At 31.1% G+C, this 23,142-nt stretch overlaps 5 protein-coding genes across 5 annotated transcripts in view; 4 read left to right on the top strand and 1 right to left on the bottom strand.

Moving 5' to 3' along the window:
• Positions 1-276: 276 nt before the first annotated feature.
• HELRODRAFT_178469 (hypothetical protein) lies at positions 277-1,637 on the top strand (the record flags this gene model as incomplete). Its single annotated transcript, XM_009026565.1, has 6 exons — positions 277-384; positions 509-581; positions 669-791; positions 926-1,032; positions 1,107-1,227; positions 1,465-1,637. 6 exons carry the CDS (start codon positions 277-279, stop codon positions 1,635-1,637), a joined length of 705 nt encoding a protein of 234 aa, XP_009024813.1.
• A 3,291-nt stretch (positions 1,638-4,928) lies between these two features.
• On the top strand, positions 4,929-5,735 carry HELRODRAFT_178468 (hypothetical protein; the record flags this gene model as incomplete). Its single annotated transcript, XM_009026564.1, has 1 exon — positions 4,929-5,735. One exon carries the CDS (start codon positions 4,929-4,931, stop codon positions 5,733-5,735), a length of 807 nt encoding a protein of 268 aa, XP_009024812.1.
• A 5,914-nt stretch (positions 5,736-11,649) lies between these two features.
• Positions 11,650-12,606, bottom strand: HELRODRAFT_178467 (hypothetical protein; the record flags this gene model as incomplete). The annotated part of the gene is made up of 1 exon (XM_009026563.1): positions 11,650-12,606. One exon carries the CDS (start codon positions 12,604-12,606, stop codon positions 11,650-11,652), a length of 957 nt encoding a protein of 318 aa, XP_009024811.1.
• Positions 12,607-17,971: 5,365 nt separating this feature from the next.
• On the top strand, positions 17,972-19,708 carry HELRODRAFT_178466 (hypothetical protein; the record flags this gene model as incomplete). The annotated part of the gene is made up of 2 exons (XM_009026562.1): positions 17,972-18,934; positions 19,646-19,708. The coding sequence occupies 2 exons, from the start codon at positions 17,972-17,974 to the stop codon at positions 19,706-19,708; spliced, it is 1,026 nt and encodes a 341-aa protein (XP_009024810.1).
• Positions 19,709-23,026: 3,318 nt separating this feature from the next.
• The window catches only part of HELRODRAFT_178465 (hypothetical protein), a gene marked incomplete at both ends in the record, with an annotated part of 5,105 nt that continues 4,989 nt past the window's right edge, over positions 23,027-23,142 (top strand). Inside the window, one exon of the mRNA XM_009026561.1 lies at positions 23,027-23,081. Coding sequence (XP_009024809.1) covers positions 23,027-23,081 — 55 coding nt within the window. The remainder of the gene's footprint in view (positions 23,082-23,142) is intronic.

Here is a 23,142-nt window from a genome sequence, read left to right as displayed (position 1 = left end):
TTAATTTAACTGAACACTTGTGAATCATTGCAAATAAAGTATCGATTTTTATCAGTTAGCGAACGAATGATTAATTAAAAAGTATTTTTTGATAATTAATAAAACTTACAAAAGATAAACACCTGGCCTCTGTTTAATTTAAATAATAAATAAAATGAAACTTACGAAATAAAAGTTTGATAAATGAATGACCTTTTCCTTATAAATAGGCCACGTGTTTTGCTTTATAGCATTTTATTTCAGCTTTTCAGATATTGCCGTTTGAAAATCTGAAAAATGTTATCAAAGAAAGTGATTTTAATCACTTTGTTGAGCAACGTTGTGACGAGCTGCTTGGCCGGTCCTACTCCCGTTACTCCTTTTGATCTGAACATGAAAACCACGGTTATATTCGTATTTTTCTTTTTTGAAAATCTGCAGTTCTATAAATAATTGTTGAATGTTGTGAATTTTAATAATTCGTATTTTTCGAAACTTTCCTAACGCTTCATTTTTCAAATTTTTAAAGACTCCTGGCTATCTGGAGGGCGGTGCAAAAAGCGAAGGAACCAGCTTCGGTGATGCTGTAAAAACGACGCCAGGTTGGTTTGACTACTTCCACATTATTTTGTCTAACTGGGGAATGTAATTGTTTAAAAATCATCTGAGTTTAAAAATAAATTTCAAAGGCATTCCTAGCTCGAAATTGAAAAAACCGTGGTGCTCGCATCCAGATGGTATTGTTGATAGCAGCCAGATAAAGAAAAGATATTTACTTGGTTGTAATAGAGTTAATGGTAATTGTAAACCTAGTAAGTAACTTTTAAAAAATTTTCTTATTAGTAATAATAATAATAATTATTATAGATTAAAATTTTACTACACTAAATTAAAAGCGAATTCCAAAACAAACTTAGTTTAGGAACGTTTAATTTTGACACTGTAGTTAAATGGCCGATCGTGAGTCTAGATTACAAAATCTTCAACTACCCACAGCACCAGGTCGATCTAACGAATGCTTCCATCGACAAAATATTTGCAGAATGCTGGAATGTTAGCAGGAAACAATTTTTTTCACAATTCAACATATTTAAATCGTTTTGTTTTATCCCTTTCCAACATTCAAGCTCTGGGCGAGTGCCTCAAGGATTCTCTCTTTTCACAAGACAGATAGCGATAACGCAACTTTGAAGATAGCTTTCCTTCGTGGTGATCATGGCGATGGTTTTACGTTCAACCAGCCTAAAGGTCAAAAAAACATTTTGGCACATGGTTTTTATCCTACCGATGGAAAAATTCATTTCGACGACGATGAATTTTGGAGTGATAAAAGTGTAAACGGTTAACATTTTTGCTTTCCACTACTTAAACGTTTTAAAAATTAGTAATGCGGCTGGAATAATTCATTGCTACATTCACAAAAAAAGGTAAAAACATTCGTAACATTAACAAGAAAATATAGAAAAACAAAAATATTTTACTCAGGTGAAAGTTTGCCATGGACAGCCTGTCATGAATTCGGACACGCGTTAGGTATGAACCATTCGGACATAGAAGCTGCAGTGATGTATAAGTCTTCAAAAAATCTACACACCCCTGTGGTCTTTGATCAAGATGATATCAATGGCATTCGAGAACTGTATTCCAGTGCAAACTGATCATTATGGCAGAATTTAACAACTTGAAAAAAAATGAACTCCTATTTTATTTAAATTATTTCAAAATTAGATGATTGATTTTTTAATAATAAAAATGTTGCAGCGTAAAAGTGTTTCTAATATTTCTTTTAAAAAGTGTCTGTAGCACTAATAACAATTATATTTCACAAGTAACTCGTCAAAAATGGTAACACCGAGGATAACAATAAATTCCAAAACAATAGGTTTCATTAACATGAGCAGTCCATTTTGGTCCAATGGACGCCCAATGATTGATGCCAATGGGATGGTCGGTATCCTCTATGATGCCAGTTCAGCTTCTTGGCTTGATGAAGTTGAAAATGTTGAAGAGTCCTATCTGTGCGAGCTTGATTTGAAGGTTTGAATGTTTCAGTTTGGGTTTATTCGGTTGAAAAAATGACAAATGATGAAATATAGTTTTAGTTTTGAAGGTAATTAATATTTACAATTTGAAATAAGTTTGGTGGGTGACGGAAAAAAAATTAAAAACCATCCATATATGTCAACGTTTACATTCATATTTAATAGTTTTTGTGATAGTTTCACTAACTTTAACGTTTTTTATGCACTAGTTTGGTTCAAGAAATCAATTGAATCAGTTTTATAAATATTTTTTATATACGTAAATAAACATTAAATGTTCGTGTTTTTTCTATACTGTTTTATCATCAATAAAAACTTATAAATCATTTTTATTTTTTTTTATTATTGCTAATTCTTGAAACATTCAATAAAAAAATTAAATGAAACTCGATAGTATCCATGGATGGATATATATAATGATAGTATCACGAGTATCACAATATGTGCAAAATGTTTTCAAATGAAAAGAATTAAACGGCACAATGCATTAAAAGACTGAGAAATGAATGAAACTTTTCAAAAAATATAAAAAAATATACTTTACATTAATGTTATTTGTAATATTACTACTGCTGCTGCAACAACTACTGTTGCATATGCATCAAACCAATTATGTATAACATATTTCATATTGAAAAAGTTGATGATGACAGAAAGCAATTATGAAAAATGTCGGATATTGAAAATTATTTTTAAAAAAATCAGAAATATTAAAAAAAGAAAAAATTAACTTTAGTAAATTCAGGAGACAAATTTAGCATTAAAAAATTGAAAAACGTGAAAAAAAACCATTAAGTAACATTTCAATATGTGTCGACATATTGAAATTTAAAATATAAAATAGTATTCCAAAAATAACGAAATCAAAGATCATTGAATTCAAATTCTCAAAATCAAAATTTCTCTGATAGCTGTATCAATTGCTCAATTAGCCAAGACCAATTCCACACAAAGCGTTGAACAACGAATTGCATTAGTAATCAATCTTGCCCTAATTCATAAGAACTGCCAGACAGTTGATGGCAGGAGTATTACGTTGGGTCCCAAGAAAAATTCATTTACTGTAGTCTGTTGTCCTGCTTTTTCAGTTATTTTAAATGAATTGAAAAAAATGTTTTATGCAGCTTTGCCATGTGCTGAATGGTTTTTACATACTGTTGCGGTTAAACGTTCGAGCCAGAAAGGCTGTAAATTCACTCCCACACCGCACGACGTACAAACATACGACCAGGTAATCGCGCTATGACTATAAAACTTCTACCTACTAAGCTTACTCGCCGGCCAAAATATTAGAAACTTTTATGTTTCGATTTATTGTCAGGTTAATTCAGTTTTTAAATATTTAATAAAATAAGTGAATGAAAAGGGAGGATGTGGAGGTTTCAACTATTCGCGATTGGCTAACTAAAGAAAAATTTGTTTTAAATGAAGTGCATTGATTCTCTGTGTCAAACTTATGCTCAACAACAACATCATCAGTCTCACCGAAAGGTTTTGAGTCAATCAATTTTAATTTGGTTCTTAAAATTTGAAGAAAAATTATGAAAAAATTATCAATTTTTAACGAGTTAACCTGAATGTTGTTCCCAAAGATAAGGATTTACTATATAAAGATTGAATATCCGATAACCAGCAGTCAATAACTTTGGAGTTTTCAAGGTTAGATCGGTTATTTTTGAGAACAAGTAAAATTTATCACTTATTTTGTTTCATTTTATAAATTGTTCATATTTGTGAATAAAGTTCTGTGAGTAATAGATTTTTGTGAAACGTTTTTCTGGATTGCGTGTATATATATGTATGCATATACATATAAATAGCATACAACATGTAGCCGAATATACTTAATTACGAATGAAAGTTGAGAACTTGGATTTTGACGATGTAGAATGATTTTGAAATCAAAAGCGACCAAGTGCTCTTCAACGCATCACGCAGATTACTGCTATAGCGCCAAAACAAGGCGCCTTATCAGTTCACCATCTTGCTATCAAAATGCAATTTTTGAAAAAATCTGTTTAAACTTGAAAACAAAGTCAAGGCCGTTATCTGAAAAGCAGTAACGTTGTCAATAATCTTCGCGTACATGTACACATGCGTGGTGACGTAATTCTCAACAGGATTTTCAATCATGATGAGATGAGAGTTTTGAAGATTGTTGCATAAATTTCTAGAATTGATCCAATTGTCATTTATCAATTTAATTGTTGAATGTGTATATATTTTTTTGTTTGTTTATATGTATTTGTGTGTGTGATGTGTGGGCGTGTTTTTGTGTGTATATTTGTGTGTGTGCGTGCGTGCGTGTGTGTGTGTGTGTGTGTGTGTGTGTGTGTGTGTGTGTGTGTGTGTGTGTGTGTGTGTGTGTGTGTGTGTGTGTGCGGTGTTTCTGCTTATCAGAACCATTCTAAAGAAAACTGTATACTTGTATTCTTTAGTACATTACATTTGATGCGTGCAAAACGTTTACGTACATTTTACAAATATTTTGTGACATTTTTAAAAATATTTCGTTTTATCTGGTTGGCATACAGGTTCACACAAACTACATTTTTAATTTCACTGGTAAACCTTCTTAGAAATTATATTTCCTTCCATAAATTAATTTCAAAATATTTGCTAGAACATTATATCAAAACTTTCCTGACCAAATAATATAACAAAGCATTATTAAAATGAATTTATTTTGGTTAAATTTTGGGACATTCAGTAATTAATTTTTTGGTGTTTAGCATAGCGAACATTGTACTGTACATGAAAGAATGGATGATGCATAAAGAACATTTAATAAAGTCAGTATCACTAGATTAAGGTTGTATATTTTATAAAATATAAGTAGATAAAGGTTGTATATTTTGCAAGAACCTTTGTTAAACCTAATTAACAATTGTAAATTCTCACGTGAATATGAGCAATTCAAAGTACAATAAGTACCCTTACAAATACTTTGAAACGAATCACACATTTCAGTATCTTTTTTGGTCAACAGAAAATTTAAACATTAAAATGGAAATCGCTATAATGTTGAACGTAAAATCGTTTGTTAAAGCGACAGTTAAGGAACGTGTGAGAATATTCAAAGAAAATGAACTATCCAAACAGCAAGCGGCTTACAAAGACTTCATGATCAAAAGTAATGAAAAGTACAACTTATCTTCAGACGATATTGAATGCTTAGCGAATATTTTAACGTCTGATGAAGATCATTTTGATGATTTGAAACGTTTGGAGACATTGCAAACCCTAACGATCGGGGAAAAGTACGATTTGATTGAAAACGCTCAAAAATTATACTACGATAATCTTCCGAAATACATTTCATGGGAAAATGAGAAAACAAATTTCAACTGTATCTACAACGATATAAACTTCATATGCAGCCTTAAGCATAACGACACATATTTCTCGTTGCTGAGACTTAATCACACCTACAAACTGCCCTACCTAAAAGAGAAATTTATAGGCGGGGAATGCCAAATATGTCTGGAGAAATTTTTAGAGATGTCTTTCGTCTCCAAACTGAGATGTAAGCATTCGTTTCATCAGAAGTGTTTAAAAATTTGGTTGCTGGAAAAAGAGAGTTGTCCAAGTTGTAGGAGTAGGGTGATTAAGAATATGCGATTTGAATCTTTTTATAATGAGAGTATTAAAGATGATGGAATTGTAGAACTTTCGATAATTTTATATACTGAAGCAACTCGTTTAAAATGTTGAAAAATGTTAATAATCAATCCGGATTATCTGTGTTATATTCATGTTAAAGTTAAGACAAATATTTAAATTTGATTATTTTTTTCACAATAAAATAAATTTTATATGCATTCCATTTGACCATATCTCCATCGTCTTATTATTTATCACCATATTTTGGTGTAGCCTAAAATTTTTTATAATGTTGAAAATCAATAAATTAATTAGTTAATTAGATACAAATATATAATATATAAATTTAATTTTTTATGCGTTAACAAAAATTCTTACATATTTAGTACGGGTATGTTGTAGATTCAATACAAGTACAAACCATAGAAGCACACAAAATCAGATGTTTTGCTTACAAAAATTCACCATATTCACGCATTGGAATTTTCTGGCTTCTAATTACATTTGAACTTGGACATCGTGTTGCGCCGTTTGTCTTAGTTTTCTTTCACTGATTCACAATTTCGCTAAATCTGCATTTGCTTTTTCTGACCTTTTTTTCTGGCACGCTTTGCCTCCTTCTTTGACTAATTCTCAATCACTTACAGAGTTCAGAGAAGATCTGTTTGCAAAATTTATTGAGGAGCACTGTTGAACATCGCGGAAACTAATTGGTTGATTGGTTCGTTGGTTGGATGGTTGGTTGGTTGGTTGGTTGATTGATTGATTGATTGAATGATTGATTGTTGATAAAAGTAATAAAATTCTGTGATTTTACTTCACTTCTAAAATATTAAATTGAAAAATTATATCAAAATTTCGAAATAATTGTTAAAATAACTTGCCATGAGTAACAAAAGCCAGACATCCTCTAGTCAGATCAGTAGTTATATTATATCATACCGTTCGTTCATTTTCAGAATACATAAACATGATCCCACTGTTGTCATGTAGTTGATGCCTTTAAGTTCATGCTGGTTTCTATCTGATGAGGATTTTATAGCATTTTTAACAATTTGACAGAGTAAACATTTATACTGTTAAATGACATTTTTGGTTTTAAATTTTAATAAAAAATCATGATTGATTGACTGACTGACTGACTGACTGACTGACTGACTGACTGACTGACTGACTGACTGACTGACTGACGTGACTGACTGACTGACTGACTGACTGACTGACTGACTGACTGACTGACTGACTGACTGACTGACTGACTACTGACTGACTGACTGACTGACTGACTGACTGACTGACTGACTGACTGACTGACTGACTGACTGACTGACTGACTGACTGACTGACTGACTGACTGACTGACTGACTGACTGACTGACTGACTGACTGACTGACTGACTGACTGACTGACTGACTGACTGACTGACTGACTGACTGACTGACTGACTGACTGACTGACTGACTGACTGACTGACTGACTGACTGACTGACTGACTGACTGACTTTAAGAATTAAAGAATTTAAGACTTTAAGAATTTAATTATGTTGTTAGGCGTTAGGTTTACAATTAATAGAATATAAATTTATTTAATTTTTTATTTAATCGCACATCTAAATTTGAAAGACTTAAATGTTTAAACAATTATGTTTTTCTAATTTTATATTAACTAAAAATTTAAACTTATTTTATTAATTGCAGAAAAAATTAAAATATGGTTTACAAATGCTCAATATTTAAATGTAAAACTGGTTATGATGAGGCCACGAATACTGGAATCAGCTTGCATGGATTGGATATCCTTTAAATGATTCAGAGCTTTGCAGCAAATGGGTGATAGCAAATCCTCGCCAAGATTTTGAACCGACCGAATTTTCAAAAGTTTGCTCACTGCATTTTCAAACAAGAGATTTACATATGAATCAATAGATTATAATCACGGAAAGAAAGAAGCAAGGTCAAATAAATATTTAAATGTTAAAAATTCCAATAAAGGATTCCATATCAGAGATTGTACCAAGGATGTAATAACTTCAACAGGAGATTGGAAAATAGAAATGTTGGACGCCTTTATCAAGATGATTGAATTTTGACAGTCTTCAAAAAGACCAGGTCTGAGTTTTGAAATATTTCTGGCCTTAAAACAAACAGCAAAATCAATGGTGGCATCAATTAATTATTTAATTGATGACTTAAGTTTCAATTATATTTTAACTGGTAACATACAATCTGATTCAATTGAATCTAGATTTGGATGGATGCGGCAAATGGCAGGCAGCAATTATTATATATCTTGTAGGCAGGCATTTCACAGTGAAAAAAAAAAAATTAGAACTACTTAACTTTTGAGACACTCAGATTTTTCGATAAAAGAAGTTCAAAACTTTATCATTTCAAACAATGAAATAAGTTATGATGATTTGAATGATGTTGCTGATGATATATCTAAATGCATCACAATCAGTAAAATATCTGATAATGAATGCTCCACACTGTCTTATATCTGTGGCGCCATCATCCATTCTGTCTGCAACACCACAAAATGCCAGTCATGTAGAGAATATTTGATCTCTGAAAAAAAGAAAATTACTTAAATTCAGATTTTAGATATTTGAATCAAGTCATTAGAGGAGGATTAATTATTCCATCTGAATATGCCTGGATAACATGTTTAAGAATATTCAGTATTTTTCAAGAGATGAAAAAATCTGAAAAATTGTTTAAAAAATTTTAAAAGCAAAAAATCAAAGTATTTTTTTCAAAAGATAGTTGAAAGAACGAATTTTGAAAAATTTGATTCTTTATTATTTTTTTCTAATTATTTTGATAATTCTCTTGATCTACAATTATATTTGTGTAAATCCCTTTTTAACTGTTTAAGCAAAAACTGTTAAATCTTTATCTAACGTTAAAAAAACAGAAAATAAAATAAAAAAAATTGAACAACTGAATTTATTGTTGTGTTTTATTACAATTTCGATAGCATGCGTGCTGGATACGATCGTTTAACCGTCCGCCTAGATGTATAACCTAATTAAAACGCTTGTCCGTCCTGGTGTATTATTTAAATGTCCATGCTAGGTAGTAGCGTCTTATTTTGTCTGGTTTAATTGGTTTTAATTACTGTGTGTGTCAAATTTTGCAGCCTTTTGGGCAATTTAAAACAAACAAGTAAAAAAATTAATTAAAAAAAAATTACTTCAATACGCTTTGAAAATTTTTTATGTAGGTATAATAAGCGACAGTGAACCCATTTTTGAATATTTATATTATTATTCTATTATATTTGGCAAGTTAGCTCAACGGTTGGAGCGCCATGTTTCACAATGTCATTGGTCGGTGACCTGTTTCGTGCGCTGTCTGTTCGAAACTTGAAGACTGTCATACGCCTTGTTCGTATAAAATGGTACTTGCGTGAACTACAAAATCTATCGTGTGGTGTGGACTTTGTGGCACAAAACTTTAACTGAAAAAAATAGGTGAAAAACAATTTGTTAAATGTTTTCAGTTTGTCAAAGCTGCCTAGTGAAAATGAAAAAAATGTAATAAAAAATCTGTACATAATAACTGCAAACTTGTATTCAGTAATAAATATTCGCATAAACACGTTTGAATTAACGTCATTAATCCGCGAATTTGAAAATTAATAACGAACAAAAAATGTGTCTTGATGGCCTAAATATCTGTCAAAATAAGCTTAATTTTCTATTATTTTTATCTACAACGCTATCCTATATTAATTATTTTAATTTTGTTATTTGTGGAATTTTTACCCATAATAAATTGTAACAATTTGGCTGCTGTTAATTATTCAGTTACATTCTGTTCAACAAAAAGTATATTTTGTGTTAATTTTTGCCATGAAATGCTTTCCATAAAAAAATTATTTCAATTTTTTCCAAAATCATATTATACAAAGAATTATAACGATAGCTTATTAAATTGGTTCTATTTTACATGTTTTCAAGATAGACACCCTAGAAGATTTCGTGAGGAAATTAATATTGGTGATGGAATTAGACCAATACTGGTCAGCGTTCAACTTGAGAGTGAAAAAATTGGGCAAAATCTTAATGTTTTTTTCAAAAAATGACTTTCAATCCAAGATGTAAGTGTGTGTGTGTGTGTGTGTTTTCAACTGCGTTTATAGAAAAGAGAAAACTGGTCAATCATTATTTGCCGGCGTGATAGTCTAATGGTTAATGTCGCTTGGTGCTGTATCGCAGTAATCGGATTTGAATATGACAAAAAGATCCCCACCTATCACATGCTTCGTGTGTGATGCGTCTTTTAGCACGTATTCATATACGATGTTTGTGCGCTTTGTTGAATCCTCTGAACTTTGGAATAGTGTAATTGACCTTTGCCTGTTGCATGCTATTTTGATATGGGCATATATAATTTACGTTTAAGCCCATTATTTATTTATATTTATATATTTATTTAAAGTTACAGCAAAATGATAACTAAATATAACTATGTAACTGTCTTTCTTGCGTAGGCCCTACATTTTTGTTGAAACCCCGAGCTTGTCTACCCCCAATCTGACCCTGTTTCAAATTTATTGATTTTTCAAATTTTTTTGACTAAAGTAAATGAACTTTGGCTCAAAATTAGGAGTAAATTATATCGCACGACATGCGAAAGTTCTGAAAATAAATTAATCCCTACAGTCAAAATTATAAAATTTGATTCAACAAAAAAGATTGCTTAAATGATCAACGCAATCAAATGCTGCGCTCATATTAAATAATGCTATCAATGACACCTGCTTCATATCAGATGCATGAAACAATGTTGATAACATCCTGAGCAGAGCTGTCTCTGTTGAATGAAAATGTCTATATCCAGACTGTGAATGCGGCAAAAGATTGTTTTCATTCAGGCTTGGACTGGGCAGCCGGAAAATTCCCGGTGGGCCGGCGGCTGCCAATTGAAAGTTATTATATTCTTTGTTTGAACTGAAATTACCTCCAATTATATAACATCTTCTAACAATAGTTCGTATTGAATATAATTTAACTGAAGCATCAAAATCAAGACCATAAGAAGTCTAACTATAATTACTTATATAATAAGCTTCCGACGTCAGTGGTTATAATGCGTAATATATAAGCATATCAGTACACCTTGCGATTTCAGCTTCTACGTACTTCAAAAAAGTTATTAGTTATTTTATGAACAGCACACACATTGTCAGAAAATGTCTAAACACCAAATAGAAACATAACTAGATTACTTGTGATCCATATGCTACTAAAAACGCTAGCAGAAAGATGATATGATAAGAAATAAAAAATAATAATTATTATCCGTCTTATGTCAAATATTACTGGCCATGCTTTATTTTTTGCATTATAAAGTATTTAAGTGTATAATCTCAAAACTTGTCTTTAAAACATTTTTAATATTAATATTTTATAAATGTTGGATGTTAAATAAACATTGTAACGATAATAGTTAAAAAATTCAAGCTAGTTAATTATAGAAAACTAAAGTAATAAAAAGGTCAAATGTTTTAAGTTTTTTATAATAAGTACGAGTGTTTAAGGCTTCATATTATTACTAATTGTTATATTAAGATATTTCAGGAAAAAAATAAACATATAAATGTAAAAAATTTATAGACAAAGAAAGTCTCATCGGCACGAAATTCGGCGTGTTCGTGTAGAAGCAGTTATTTGTTGGTATCATGTATTGATTCAAGTTGACACTTGGCGCGGCATGTAAAGTAGAAAGACTAGAAGTCAAAAATTCAGAAAAGCTTTTGTTTTCGTTCTCCTGTTCTGCAACCAGTCTCTCGCTTTTTCTACACAAATGTTTACGTACTTACAGTACTCTTTCTAGAACAACAAACTTCCTCGTAGTAGGCTGTTTTTAAATGGCTTAATTCAACATCGTCATGCATTTTTTTTATTTTTTTTTAAACATTTCGTACAGATATATTCTAATTTGTTTTTTAATAAGTGAAAAATATAAAAAGAAATCAAATAAATTTCAAATCAAAAAGATACAATAAAAAAAATATTAGGAGGCACTTGGAGCATAATTGAAAACTGTTGGTCCATTCATGAAACTTGGCATCTGCAGGAGATAAGGATTCTGAATAGAATTCACGTTGTTCATTATTCCAATAGATGCCGGTGCAATAGGTACCAATTTGAATGGAGATTTTGGAGCTGCTTTTGCGGGTTTTTTACATTTAGCTCGTCTGTTTTGAAACCAATTTCTTATCCTTTCTTCATCTACATCCAGAACCTTGCAGATGTGTAGAATTGTCGATTTTCCTGGATATCCACTGGAATTTTGAAAAGCATTTTCAAGTATTTCTGTTTCTTGGTCGTTGTAAACTCTTCTAAATCTTCGGTCTGATGGCTTCTTGTCCGTTTCTGGCAAAATCGGGTTTTCATCATTAGGCAAACATGATTTTTCTTCCTTAGTTGGTGCCGAGGTCAAATTTATCGCTTCTGTATTGGCTGAAATACTTTCCTTTAAAATGATCTCTGCATGTGTGGGAAATATTTTTTCTGATTGTGCTGATTCTTTTGTGTTGTTTGTGGTGTCCTGTTTTCGTTTTTTATTCGACCACAATAATTTCTCTTCTTCCGATAATTTTAATGTTGCGCAATTTTCTTTAGTTTCTATAGAAGGCATTTTTAACCGTTTACAAGATTTTGATTTGTTTTCACTTTTAGAAATGGGTTTCATCTGACGAATTATCACAGGAAATTCTGTGACACTCCTTGGACTGGTTTCTTCTTCAGATTCAAGTGAAGAATTTAGGCAGCCTGATAAAGATCCGACACAAGAAGAGAAGTTTAATAACCTTTTCTGACCTGATGCTTCCATTTGAGGAAAAAAAAAATCCGTTTCAAACTTCATTCTGCCTTGAAAAGAATAGTCTAGTTGTTGGTGTTCAGCAGCTGTCGAGCACAAGTCCTTGATTTTTTTAAAATCAACAACACTATATTTCAACCCAATCATTTTGATTTCAATTCACTAGACGCTAATTCACAAACGTATTGATGACTAAAACACAAATTATTCTCAAAGTTAGGTAATTTTAATAATTTCAATTTCTGAAATTTTCCTTAATTTCAATTTAAGAATATTTCAACGAATCCAAAATAACTTCAATTCACTGTAGGACGAACGATTCTGAATATTTTTATCTTCTTTATATACACCGCGAAAGTAGTAATTGGGTTTATATGGATACGCTAACATTGATCATAGTCCTTTTTCTTAAATTTATGAGCTAATTTCTTCAATTTTATTTTCATATATTTCTATATCAACCTAAATTAAGGAAAAATTGTATATTATTTATTCAGCTGTAATTTTTAAACAAACATCTTTACTAATTAAAAAACAATAAAGATAAAATAAGAATGTTTCTGTACAAGATGTTTAATTTTATTGAATAAAAATCAAAACAAAACATTTATAATTTATAAATCCACAGCTTTTTACAAATGTAATTAATTAATTAACTGAACAAATAATTTATTGATTAATTAATGTAATTTTTGTGTGAGTACTTACTTGGTTTTCTTCATAAACCAAATAAGTACAGCCAGACATTCACATTCGCGCACTCAGTGTACAAGTTCAAACCAACGTGCGCGCAATAATTTACAAAACAAACTAAAAGTAAACGTTGAATCAGGTTCCCACTCTACCAAACCATACGAGAATTCCTTTTTTTTATTTGATAAGTACTATTGTCTTTCTATTTATTTTTTAATTACAATCAGTGCCTAATGAACGTAAGAAATGAATAATACTATACAAATGAAAATGAATTAATTCTCTGATGGTAAGCGACATCACGTTAAATATAATTAAGAAATTTTTTCCACCCTATTGTTTGTTATTGGGTCAAATTTCTCAACAATAGTACATAACAGACGATGCTTCATAATAAAATATACACAAAACATTTAAAGAAAATTCCTTTCACATTGAACAATTTTATTTTTTGACCCTTTCAGTTTTATGAATAGAAGATAATCCTTGAGTTTTTTTTATTATGATGGTATGGTAATATACGTAAAAATTTAAACCAGACCACAAAATTATTTTACAAACATGCATACCAACTTGGCATTTTCAAACATAACTATAATGTTATACATGAGTGGTCGGTGTCTAATGACAAAGTTGGCGTTTTTGCCAATTCTGATTATGCTGTAGCAGTTGAGAGAATTGTTACTTCCATCTACGTAGAATAAAAAACTTTTGCTTTTTTTAACGATCCTACTCCTCTTGCTTGTTTCTTCATTAGTTTTATCTTGATTATTTTAACTCGCTCCACTATGGTCTTTCTGATTCTACACTTTATCCTTTAAGTTAAGCTTTTAACTCTGCTGCTCAATCAATCAATCAATCAATCAATCAATCAATCAATCAATCAATCAATCAATCAATCAATCAATCAATCAATCAATCAATCAATCAATCAATCAATCAATCAATCAATCAATCAATCAATCAATCAATCAATCAATCAATCAATCAATCAATCAATCAATCAATCAATCAATCAATCAATCAATCAATCAATCAATCAATCAATCAATCAATCAATCAATCAATCAATCAATCAATCAATCAATCAATCAATCAATCAATCAATCAATCAATCAATCAATCAATCAATCAATCAATCAATCAATCAATCAATCAATCAATCAATCAATCAATCAATCAATCAATCAATCAATCAATCAATCAATCAATCAATCAATCAATCAATCAATCAATCAATCTATCAATCAATCTATCAATCAATCAATCAATCAATCAATCAATCAATTAGCTTATAAAGCGCTATTTCCGCAATGTTCAACAGCGCTCCTCAATGAATTTTAAAAAACAGATGGGTCTTGAGATCCGCTCTGAACTTTGCAAGTGATGGAGAAGTAGTCAGAGAAGTAGGTAGAGAGTTACATAGAAAAGGACCAGAAAAAGCAAAAGCAGATTTGGCAAAAGAGTGTTTAACATGAGTTAAGAAAAAGCGAGAAGAAGAAGACGATTGTAAACCGGGGCGTTTAGGTTCAATTAATATATCTGATAAATACTTAGGAAATAATTTAGATTGAGACTTATACATGAACGTGCAATTTTTAAAAATTATTCTATATTTTATAGGTAGCCAGTGCAAGAAAACAAGATATGGAGATATATGAGAAAAGAAAGGGGCACAAGCAACTAGACGAGCAGCAGAGTTGAAAGCTTTACTTAAAGGATAGAGTATAGAGTCAGGAAGACCATAGTAGAGCGAGTTACAATAATCAATCCTAGATAAGACTAACGAAGTAACAAGAAGGAGAAGAGTAGGATCATCAAGAAAAGGCAAGTTTTTTATTCTACGTAGATGGAAGTAAGTGCTTCTAGCAACACTATTAATCTGAGAAGAGAGAGACATAGTAGAATCAAAGATAAAACCTAGACTACGAAACTTATGAGAGACATCAAGAGTTTTAGAATCAGGTAAGATAATAGGAGGAATAGTAATAGAGTGTTTAGATTTATTAAAACAAATTAATTCAAACTTAAAAGGATTAAGTTTAAGACACATAGAGTCAGACCAGGCGATAATTGAAGAAAGACAGAGATAGATTATGAAGAACACTATTGAGATTAGTTGGAGGAAAAGAAGTATAAATGTAAGAATCATCAGCATATAGTTGACTAGAGAAAGAAAAGTTATTAATAATACGAGGTAGTTCAGAAGTATAGAGTATAAATAGAAGAGGGCCAAGAATAGAATTCTGAGGTACCACGAAAGTATGAGTAGAGGAGTTAGAAGTAGAATTATTGAGAACAACAGAAGATCGTCTAGTTGCTCGTGTTCCTATCTTTTCTCGTATTTCTCCATATCTTGTTCTCTTGCACTTGCCATCTTCCCTATCTTTTCTCGTCTATTTCCATATCTTGTTCTCTTGCACTTCCAATCTGGACTTGGATATATATATATATATATATATATATATATATATATACATAAATTAAAATTTAAAAATGTTTAAATTAAATAACAAATGAGATTAAATTAATATTTACACATTTAGTCACCAATAGCGATGCAGTCACGTGTCAGACCTTGAAAGATGGCAGTTGTTTATTATTTATTTTCATCATATAAATAATAAATATAAAATATTTAATTAAATGTTTTCGGCGATTGCGTTTCATTTTGGAAAAATGTAATCAAAATTTTATTTTATTTTTATGATTAGGATTGAGTTTCATTTAATTGAGTGTAAGCTCATTTTCTTTTAATGATTTTATTTCATTTAATTTTAATTTAATTAATTTTTAATTTTAATAAATAAAATAAAATTTTTAATTTTAGAGAAGTTATATAATTATTTATTTATTATTGTGATTACAACAATAATAAATAAATTAATTAATTAATTAACAAAAATTGATTATAAATGAACAATTTTTATAATGAAAAAGTAATTTTTCATCTAAAACTGCTTAGCTTTTATTTACTTTTTAGTAACTTAATAAGTTACAGGTTACTGATTTAAGATAAAGATTAATTAAAACTTTAATTTTTTTAAAGTTTTAAATTAAAGAAACATTTAATACTAATAGCCTTCTAAATTAAAATATCATAATTTTCCATCTTTAGTTTAATTTTTGTTTTGCTAGACTGAAATATTTGTGGAAATTTTAATGAGACATGTACAATATTTTATATTATAATTTATTATATGGTTATTTATTTATTCATGAAGTTATTTGGTTTTTAGCCTAAAAATCCAAATAAAACAGTGATGTATGTATTATTTGTAATTTAATTAAAATGTCATCAGGGCAGAGGTGTGGTTATGGTGGAGGTAGGATGACCAGAAAGTGAAATTAAAAAACTAGGACAGTTTAGATCAGAATCTACATTGTAGATTGTAAAAGGACAATTTTTTTTAAAGTACACACAAAATAGCTACATTACACAAGTTTAATTATTGCTTATTAACTTATAAATAATACAAAGAATTTTACTTGAAAAGACTTGTTTGTTTTGTCAATTATTTATTTATATATAGTGCTATTTTGTATTTTGCCTTTCTAATCAATTCAATAATTCTTCATAAAATTTTTAATCTTTTCTGTTTTGAAATTAAAGCATTTTATATAAATGGGGCATTTATATTTATGTGAAATAAAAGATCATTCCAGGCAGCTGGAAAAAATGGGAAACTATGATGTCTTCTCAGACTAATTCTAATGTCTGTAGTCTAGTGTATTGACTGTTTGATTGTGGTCACAATTCATTATATGTAAAACTCCTGTATTGATGTTTGATGTATCTGTCTGATCTAAGTCTGGTTATGATGACTATGGCTGTTGCTGTTGCCCATCCTAGACACCCACTTCCACCGGGTTCCTCCATAACAGATGAACAGATGAGGGACATCGTCTGGTTGTTGGTGGCAGAAAGGACAGATGTTGTTGAGCCCACTGTCGATTCTTGATTTGTAGCTGCTGAGAAAGATGTTGTGGCCAGAGCGGAGCTGGGCAAGGGTCCGTCTGATTGCCCAGAGCAAACTTTCTTCAGATTTATCTATTTTACGGGTTGGTGGAGGCTATCCGTTGAGCAGCACTTGCACTATATAAGACTCCAAAGCGGCTTTGGCGGTGTTACTATGAAGGATGAATGAGGCAGCTTTCAAGGAGGCACAGTCTATGGCAAATGGCAGCACTAAGTTTACCGTCTGCATCTATCTCGAACTGAGGGTGCTCTTCAAGCTTCGATCGGATGGGGGCTGTTTTGTGATGAATGTCTATGGTTGTTGATACTTTCTATGCTTTTTTTTATAGAATGTTCTTACAACATCTGTTCACTTTTTAGTTTGAAATTTTTTAACAGTTGGAGTGGGTCAGTTTAGTGAGTTTTATTATCTAGATTGAATTATTTCAGTTTAAATTTATATAACGAATATGCTAATGTGCTAATCTGCAGGCTGGTGTAATTGTTTAAAGTGTGTAAACTTTCATTGTTTTGGACTAGATATGTCATCATGTGTATCTACTGCCTATGAAATTGCTAGCTGCATTTGAATTCACCCTGTCAGCTAAGAATAACATTGAAACTGATTTTTGTTTTATTATTACTAAGCTTTAATCTCTTGGAACAAGTAAGGCTTGCTATTAAAATCAGCTCCAATCTGGACTACCAGCTGATAACATTTACTTTGTTATTATTATTATTTGATTAATTTTACTTTAATATTATTATTTTTATTCATTATATAAAATTGTTGACAGGATAATTTTAATAGAATGTAAATTTAACCAACTGTAGTAAAGAATAAGAATTGAGAAGTGTGTCATGTCATCGTATGGCACAGGAAACCGATATATGCCGACAGTGCCATCCAACAGACGAGTGACAGAAAAATCGACTGCTGTGTCATCTCCACTTTTGATCAACAACAACAGATCAGTCATGAATAACAAATTTTCCACATGTCCATCTGGTTCACTGCTTCACAGGTCGCCGTATTCGTCCAATCTCATGAAAAATGGCCTGCCTTCCTCCTACACCCACCAAGATGGTTTGTTCAAGTGTCGAATGAGAGATGGAATCAAAGATGGATATCAAAATAGGGATGTGCCTATAAAACCAACCTATCGGCCAGAATCTTTCATGATACAAACTCCTAACTACAGATGGAATCCAGAGACCAACTACAGGGCAAATAAGAACATCGCCGATGATGATGACAATAATATCTCTACTGATTTATTTTCAAAACTGAACATATCAAGTCCGAAGAACTTAAAAAAGAGCTCCAGTCATCAGGACATGTTGGCATCATCCTCATTGCCTGGCAGACACATGCCAGCAAGTGCAAACACCACTTATGCCAACAATGCAGCAAATGATTACAAATCTGCCACTGGAACATTTGCAAATCGTCTCCACATGCAACAGCAGCAGCAACCTCAACGTCGAGCATCCATCACACGGACCCACAACTTTCTATCAACTTCCTCATCATCCAGGTACAACAGCAACATCATCAGCAATGGAGGAGGCAACAACAAACCCGATAACAATGTCTTCTCGATTGTTGATAAATTCAATAAGCGCAACCTTCAACAACAGCAGCAGCAGCTACCACAGCCGCAACAGCAACTACATAACTCTCGCATGAAGAGCAAATTTAAATGTACGACAACCAATGTAACAGCAGATGATTCAGACCACAGTAGCAACAGCAAATGTCCCGACCCATCCCCTCCCAACTCGAACACTGCGTCACCCAACAACAACACCAACAACTTCACTGTTAGTTTGTTTGATTGTTTTCACTTAAAATTTTATAAAGTAATAAGAAGAATAAATAATGTCTATATTTTTTTTTATTTTGCAAAAAATTTTTTGTGAGGCATTTAAATAATTGTTCTTGGTCTGAGACAGTTGTTCTCAATTATTTCATCCTGCTCTGGACCCCTGAAGTAATGAATGTCAAGCTTAACAGTTAATGAGTTTGGTCAATTCATGAGTAGTATAATTTAATAGTTGATAGTTTTTAGTAAGGTTTTGATGCCCCATGCTGATAGCCACACCTGTTTTTGGTGGGTTGGGGTTGAGAAACAAATATCTGTGACCTCATTTCAGTCTCACTAAACACACGTGCAACGTTCTAATTTGACACTGGCAAAATAGACTGTGAGAATACGCCCTACCCTCGGGGAACTGGGTCTCTGGACGCTAAACGAAGATTGATTGATTGATAGAATAGACTGCGAGCTTTATTGTGCTTTCCTCAGCCAACTCCAGCATCTTTTACAATAGAAACTCACTTAGGAAAGTGCAGGAACAAATGATTTTTAACTTTAAAAAATAAAAATGAGAAATTATCATCATCAACAATATTATTATTAGTTTCAACATTATCATCATCATTATCATCAACATTATCATATCGATAATGTTCGCTTCATCTCCAATGCGTCATCATCTTCATCATCCCAACTAATACATTGAATGTTGCAGAAAAAATACATCAACAAAGGGAAAACTGGTCTCCAGAACATCGGCAATACAGTTAGTTGGTGATGGTGGTGGTGATGGTGGTGGTGGTGGTGGGGGAGTACGTTGATATGATGGTGATAATAATGGTTATGCTGTTGCTGAAGTTGTTGAGAATAAAAATGATGATGGTTGGAATGATGATGATGATGGCAGGTTAGACGATGATGATGATGATAAGTAGAAGTATGATGGTGATAATAATTTTTTTTATTAGATGTTATTCAGTGGTTATGAGAAAGATGATGAGGATGGTGAGAATAATGGAGCAATTAATTGTTATGATAGCGTATTCCACCTTATATTTCTATTTGCCATTTAACCATCTGATGTGATCATCATTATTTTGGTCGTCATCATTGTAATCATCGTCATTGTCATCATTACCATCCTCATTGTAGTCATCATCATCATTATCATCGATTCATTGATTATTATTATTATATAAATAATGAATGAATACAATTAAGTCAAAGATTAAATGACTAATAAATGAATAAATGATCAAGTGAATGTGTGAATGAATGAATGAATGAATGAATGAATGAATGAATGAATGAATGAATGAATGAATGAATGAACACCTTAGTTATAAAAGGGATTGGATGAATCAGCAAAAGAATGAATGAATGAATGAACAAATTATTAATTGATGAATTAATTAACACATAGTAATTAAATGAACAATTGGATGAATATATGAATGAACACACTATAGGAAGAAGTGATTGATTGAATGAATGAATGAATAAATAAATGAAACAATGAATGAATCAATGAGTTAAGGTTGTTTAATAATTTTTTTCACATAGGAATTTACTACTTGATTACGTTAGATAATTTTTTTTTCTTATTTTTTTTCTTCAAAAATTTCCAACTTACCCACTCGTCTTTTTTTATATTTTTTCTTATTTTGAGAGTTTTGCACGGAAGAATCTCATTCTCAAACATGGAACACTTTGTAAAAATTGCTTTCATAACTTTACCAAAGACCGATAATGTGGATTCACAAATTTTGTGTATTCGTTTGCCACACATTTTCGCTTTTTACTATTTCTTATAAGACTAATAACATTTTAATGTATATTTTTATTCATTTCTCACTTTATTTTTACTAAATTCTTTAAATTTTATCAATGTTTAACTCTGAACGTTTTTAAATTAAAAAAAAAATCTTTTTAAAATAACTATTTTAGAGAATTCATGTAATCACAAATAACTTTCAGCTTGACTGGTTAAGGTTAGATTAACTGTAAATCACTAATAAAATCAAAAACATTTTTCCAATTACAGACCGAAAAAGAAAAATAATTCTTGTGAAAATAATAATAAATTCTTGATAAAAAATAGATTATATAGCCCCTTCAGTGATGTTGAAGTGTCTTAGAATCGTAATTTTAAATGGTTTTTGTTGATTTTGCTAATGTTAATTTTTTCTGGTAATTTTTATTGAGAAATTTTTAAAATTTCTCGAAATTTTCTAAATTTCTCTCAGTTTTTAAAATTGAAAAATTTATAATATAAAGTAAGTGTACCGTAAATAGTTGACACAAGCGGCTGGTACCTCCGTTATAACCATTTGGGCAGAGAGGCTTAATTATAGTTAAGTGAGATGAACAATTTAGAGGTTAGCAAAAATTGGATGTCCATTCTGGCCGTGAATGTGTTGTTGTTTGTACGTGCATATATTTCTTCACGTTTTGTTTTCAATTCGTCTCTCTATGTATGGAGCATACTTCCAGCTACATTTGTAATGCTTGCATCATCAGCATTTGGTTACCTCACAGATCTTTAGCATGCATGGAGTGTAATGCGTTAGATTTATTTTTCAACCGCCGTAACAATAATAATGAATGCCAACCTCAAATTAAGAACTCGTTGAGTTGTGGTTCAGTTGGTTGATTCATCATTAATGAGAGCTCGTTCCTGTTTTTCTGGTTGCATGCATTAAAATGATGATGATAGTGATGGCAATGATGGTGATGTAAGAATAATAAAGATGATGATAATGATTATGAATCTTTTCTAGACTGTTTAGATGTAGATGATGGTGAGTGAGTAAATGAATTTTCTAGCTGGTTGTGTTAAGAACTAGGGTTGTTAACGCTACCATAAAAAAGACCGCCACCATCGCTGCTGAAATGAAAAATAGCAACAAAATCGCTACCGCTACTTTTTCGAACAATTATATCAAAAGTGTTGTAAAAATATTTTTCACATTTTCCATTTTGATTGAAATCTTCTATTTTATGGTTAGTGCGTTAAAAGTTGTATCGTTTTATTAAAACGTTCGCTGTTTCTTAAAATAATATCACATTGATTTTGATATTCTAAATTAAAATTTGTATATTTTATACTGAAAAAAGCAGTTTTTAACATTTTAAGCCTGTATTCGTCCGAATTGGTTAAACACCTATCAACACTAACACGTGTTACAACCATATAAAACATTCACGCGTTAGAGTTGAAACCACGGATTTTCGACGGAATAAAATTAAAAACAAACCACATATAAGTTGCAAAGTAAAGAACAAAAATAAAGCAATAAACAGATATAGAAACAAAACTGCCATTTAATCTCGGTTTCTTTTTTTGGAAGATTATTAATTATTATGCACGATCCAATAAGAAAAAATGCTCGTTTCAAAAGTAGCGGTAGCTGTTTTATTTTAGCTTTAAAAGAAGCGCCACCACCAATAAATATCGCTACCGTCCAAATGACCTAGCGGCTACTCTGCCAACCACAATTAATACGGCACAATACGATACGATATATTTTTATTTCCTTTGGCAAAAAATTAAGAAGACTATTTTGAAGTTATCGAGTAACTTATAGACCATAGCCACCTTATAAAATGTTAACAGCGTAATTGAATATAAGGTTTACAGAAAATTCATCGTGGAAAATTCATCGTGGGAAAATTTATCGTGGAAAATTCATCGCGGGAAAATTCATCGTGGGGTAAAATTCATCGTGGGGTAAAATTCATCGTGGGGTAAAATTCATCGTGGAAAAATTCATCGTGGTGGGGTAAAATTCACCATGGAGTGAAATTCATCGTATATATCGTATATAACATATAACGTATATAATATATACGTATAATATACAAAGTATACTGTATTGGAGGTTATATCAATAGGCAACGTATAGCATCCATGCTTATTAATACTATCATTTGTATACCCTTAGTATGGTATAGAAAATATATACAAAGGTGGACCGCGGACGTCGGACGTGTCTGAGTAAGTTAAGTAAAAGTCTATAATAAAATACTGTATGTGAAGTGTGTCAGAAATGAGGAAGTAGTTTTTGCATCACGATTCGCTAATTTTTGTGTAAAAATGTCACTAGAATTCGTGTACAGTGAAAAAGGAAAAAGAAAATTAATTGACTCAGGTCACTTGTTCGTAAAAGATGCGGCTACAGAAGAAAAACTTTCTGGAAATGTGATCAATAT

This window comes from Helobdella robusta, assembly GCF_000326865.2.
Source record: "Helobdella robusta unplaced genomic scaffold HELROscaffold_48, whole genome shotgun sequence".
Classification (NCBI taxonomy): Eukaryota; Metazoa; Annelida; class Clitellata; order Rhynchobdellida; family Glossiphoniidae; genus Helobdella; species Helobdella robusta.
This window is presented reverse-complemented; position numbering and strand designations above follow the sequence as displayed.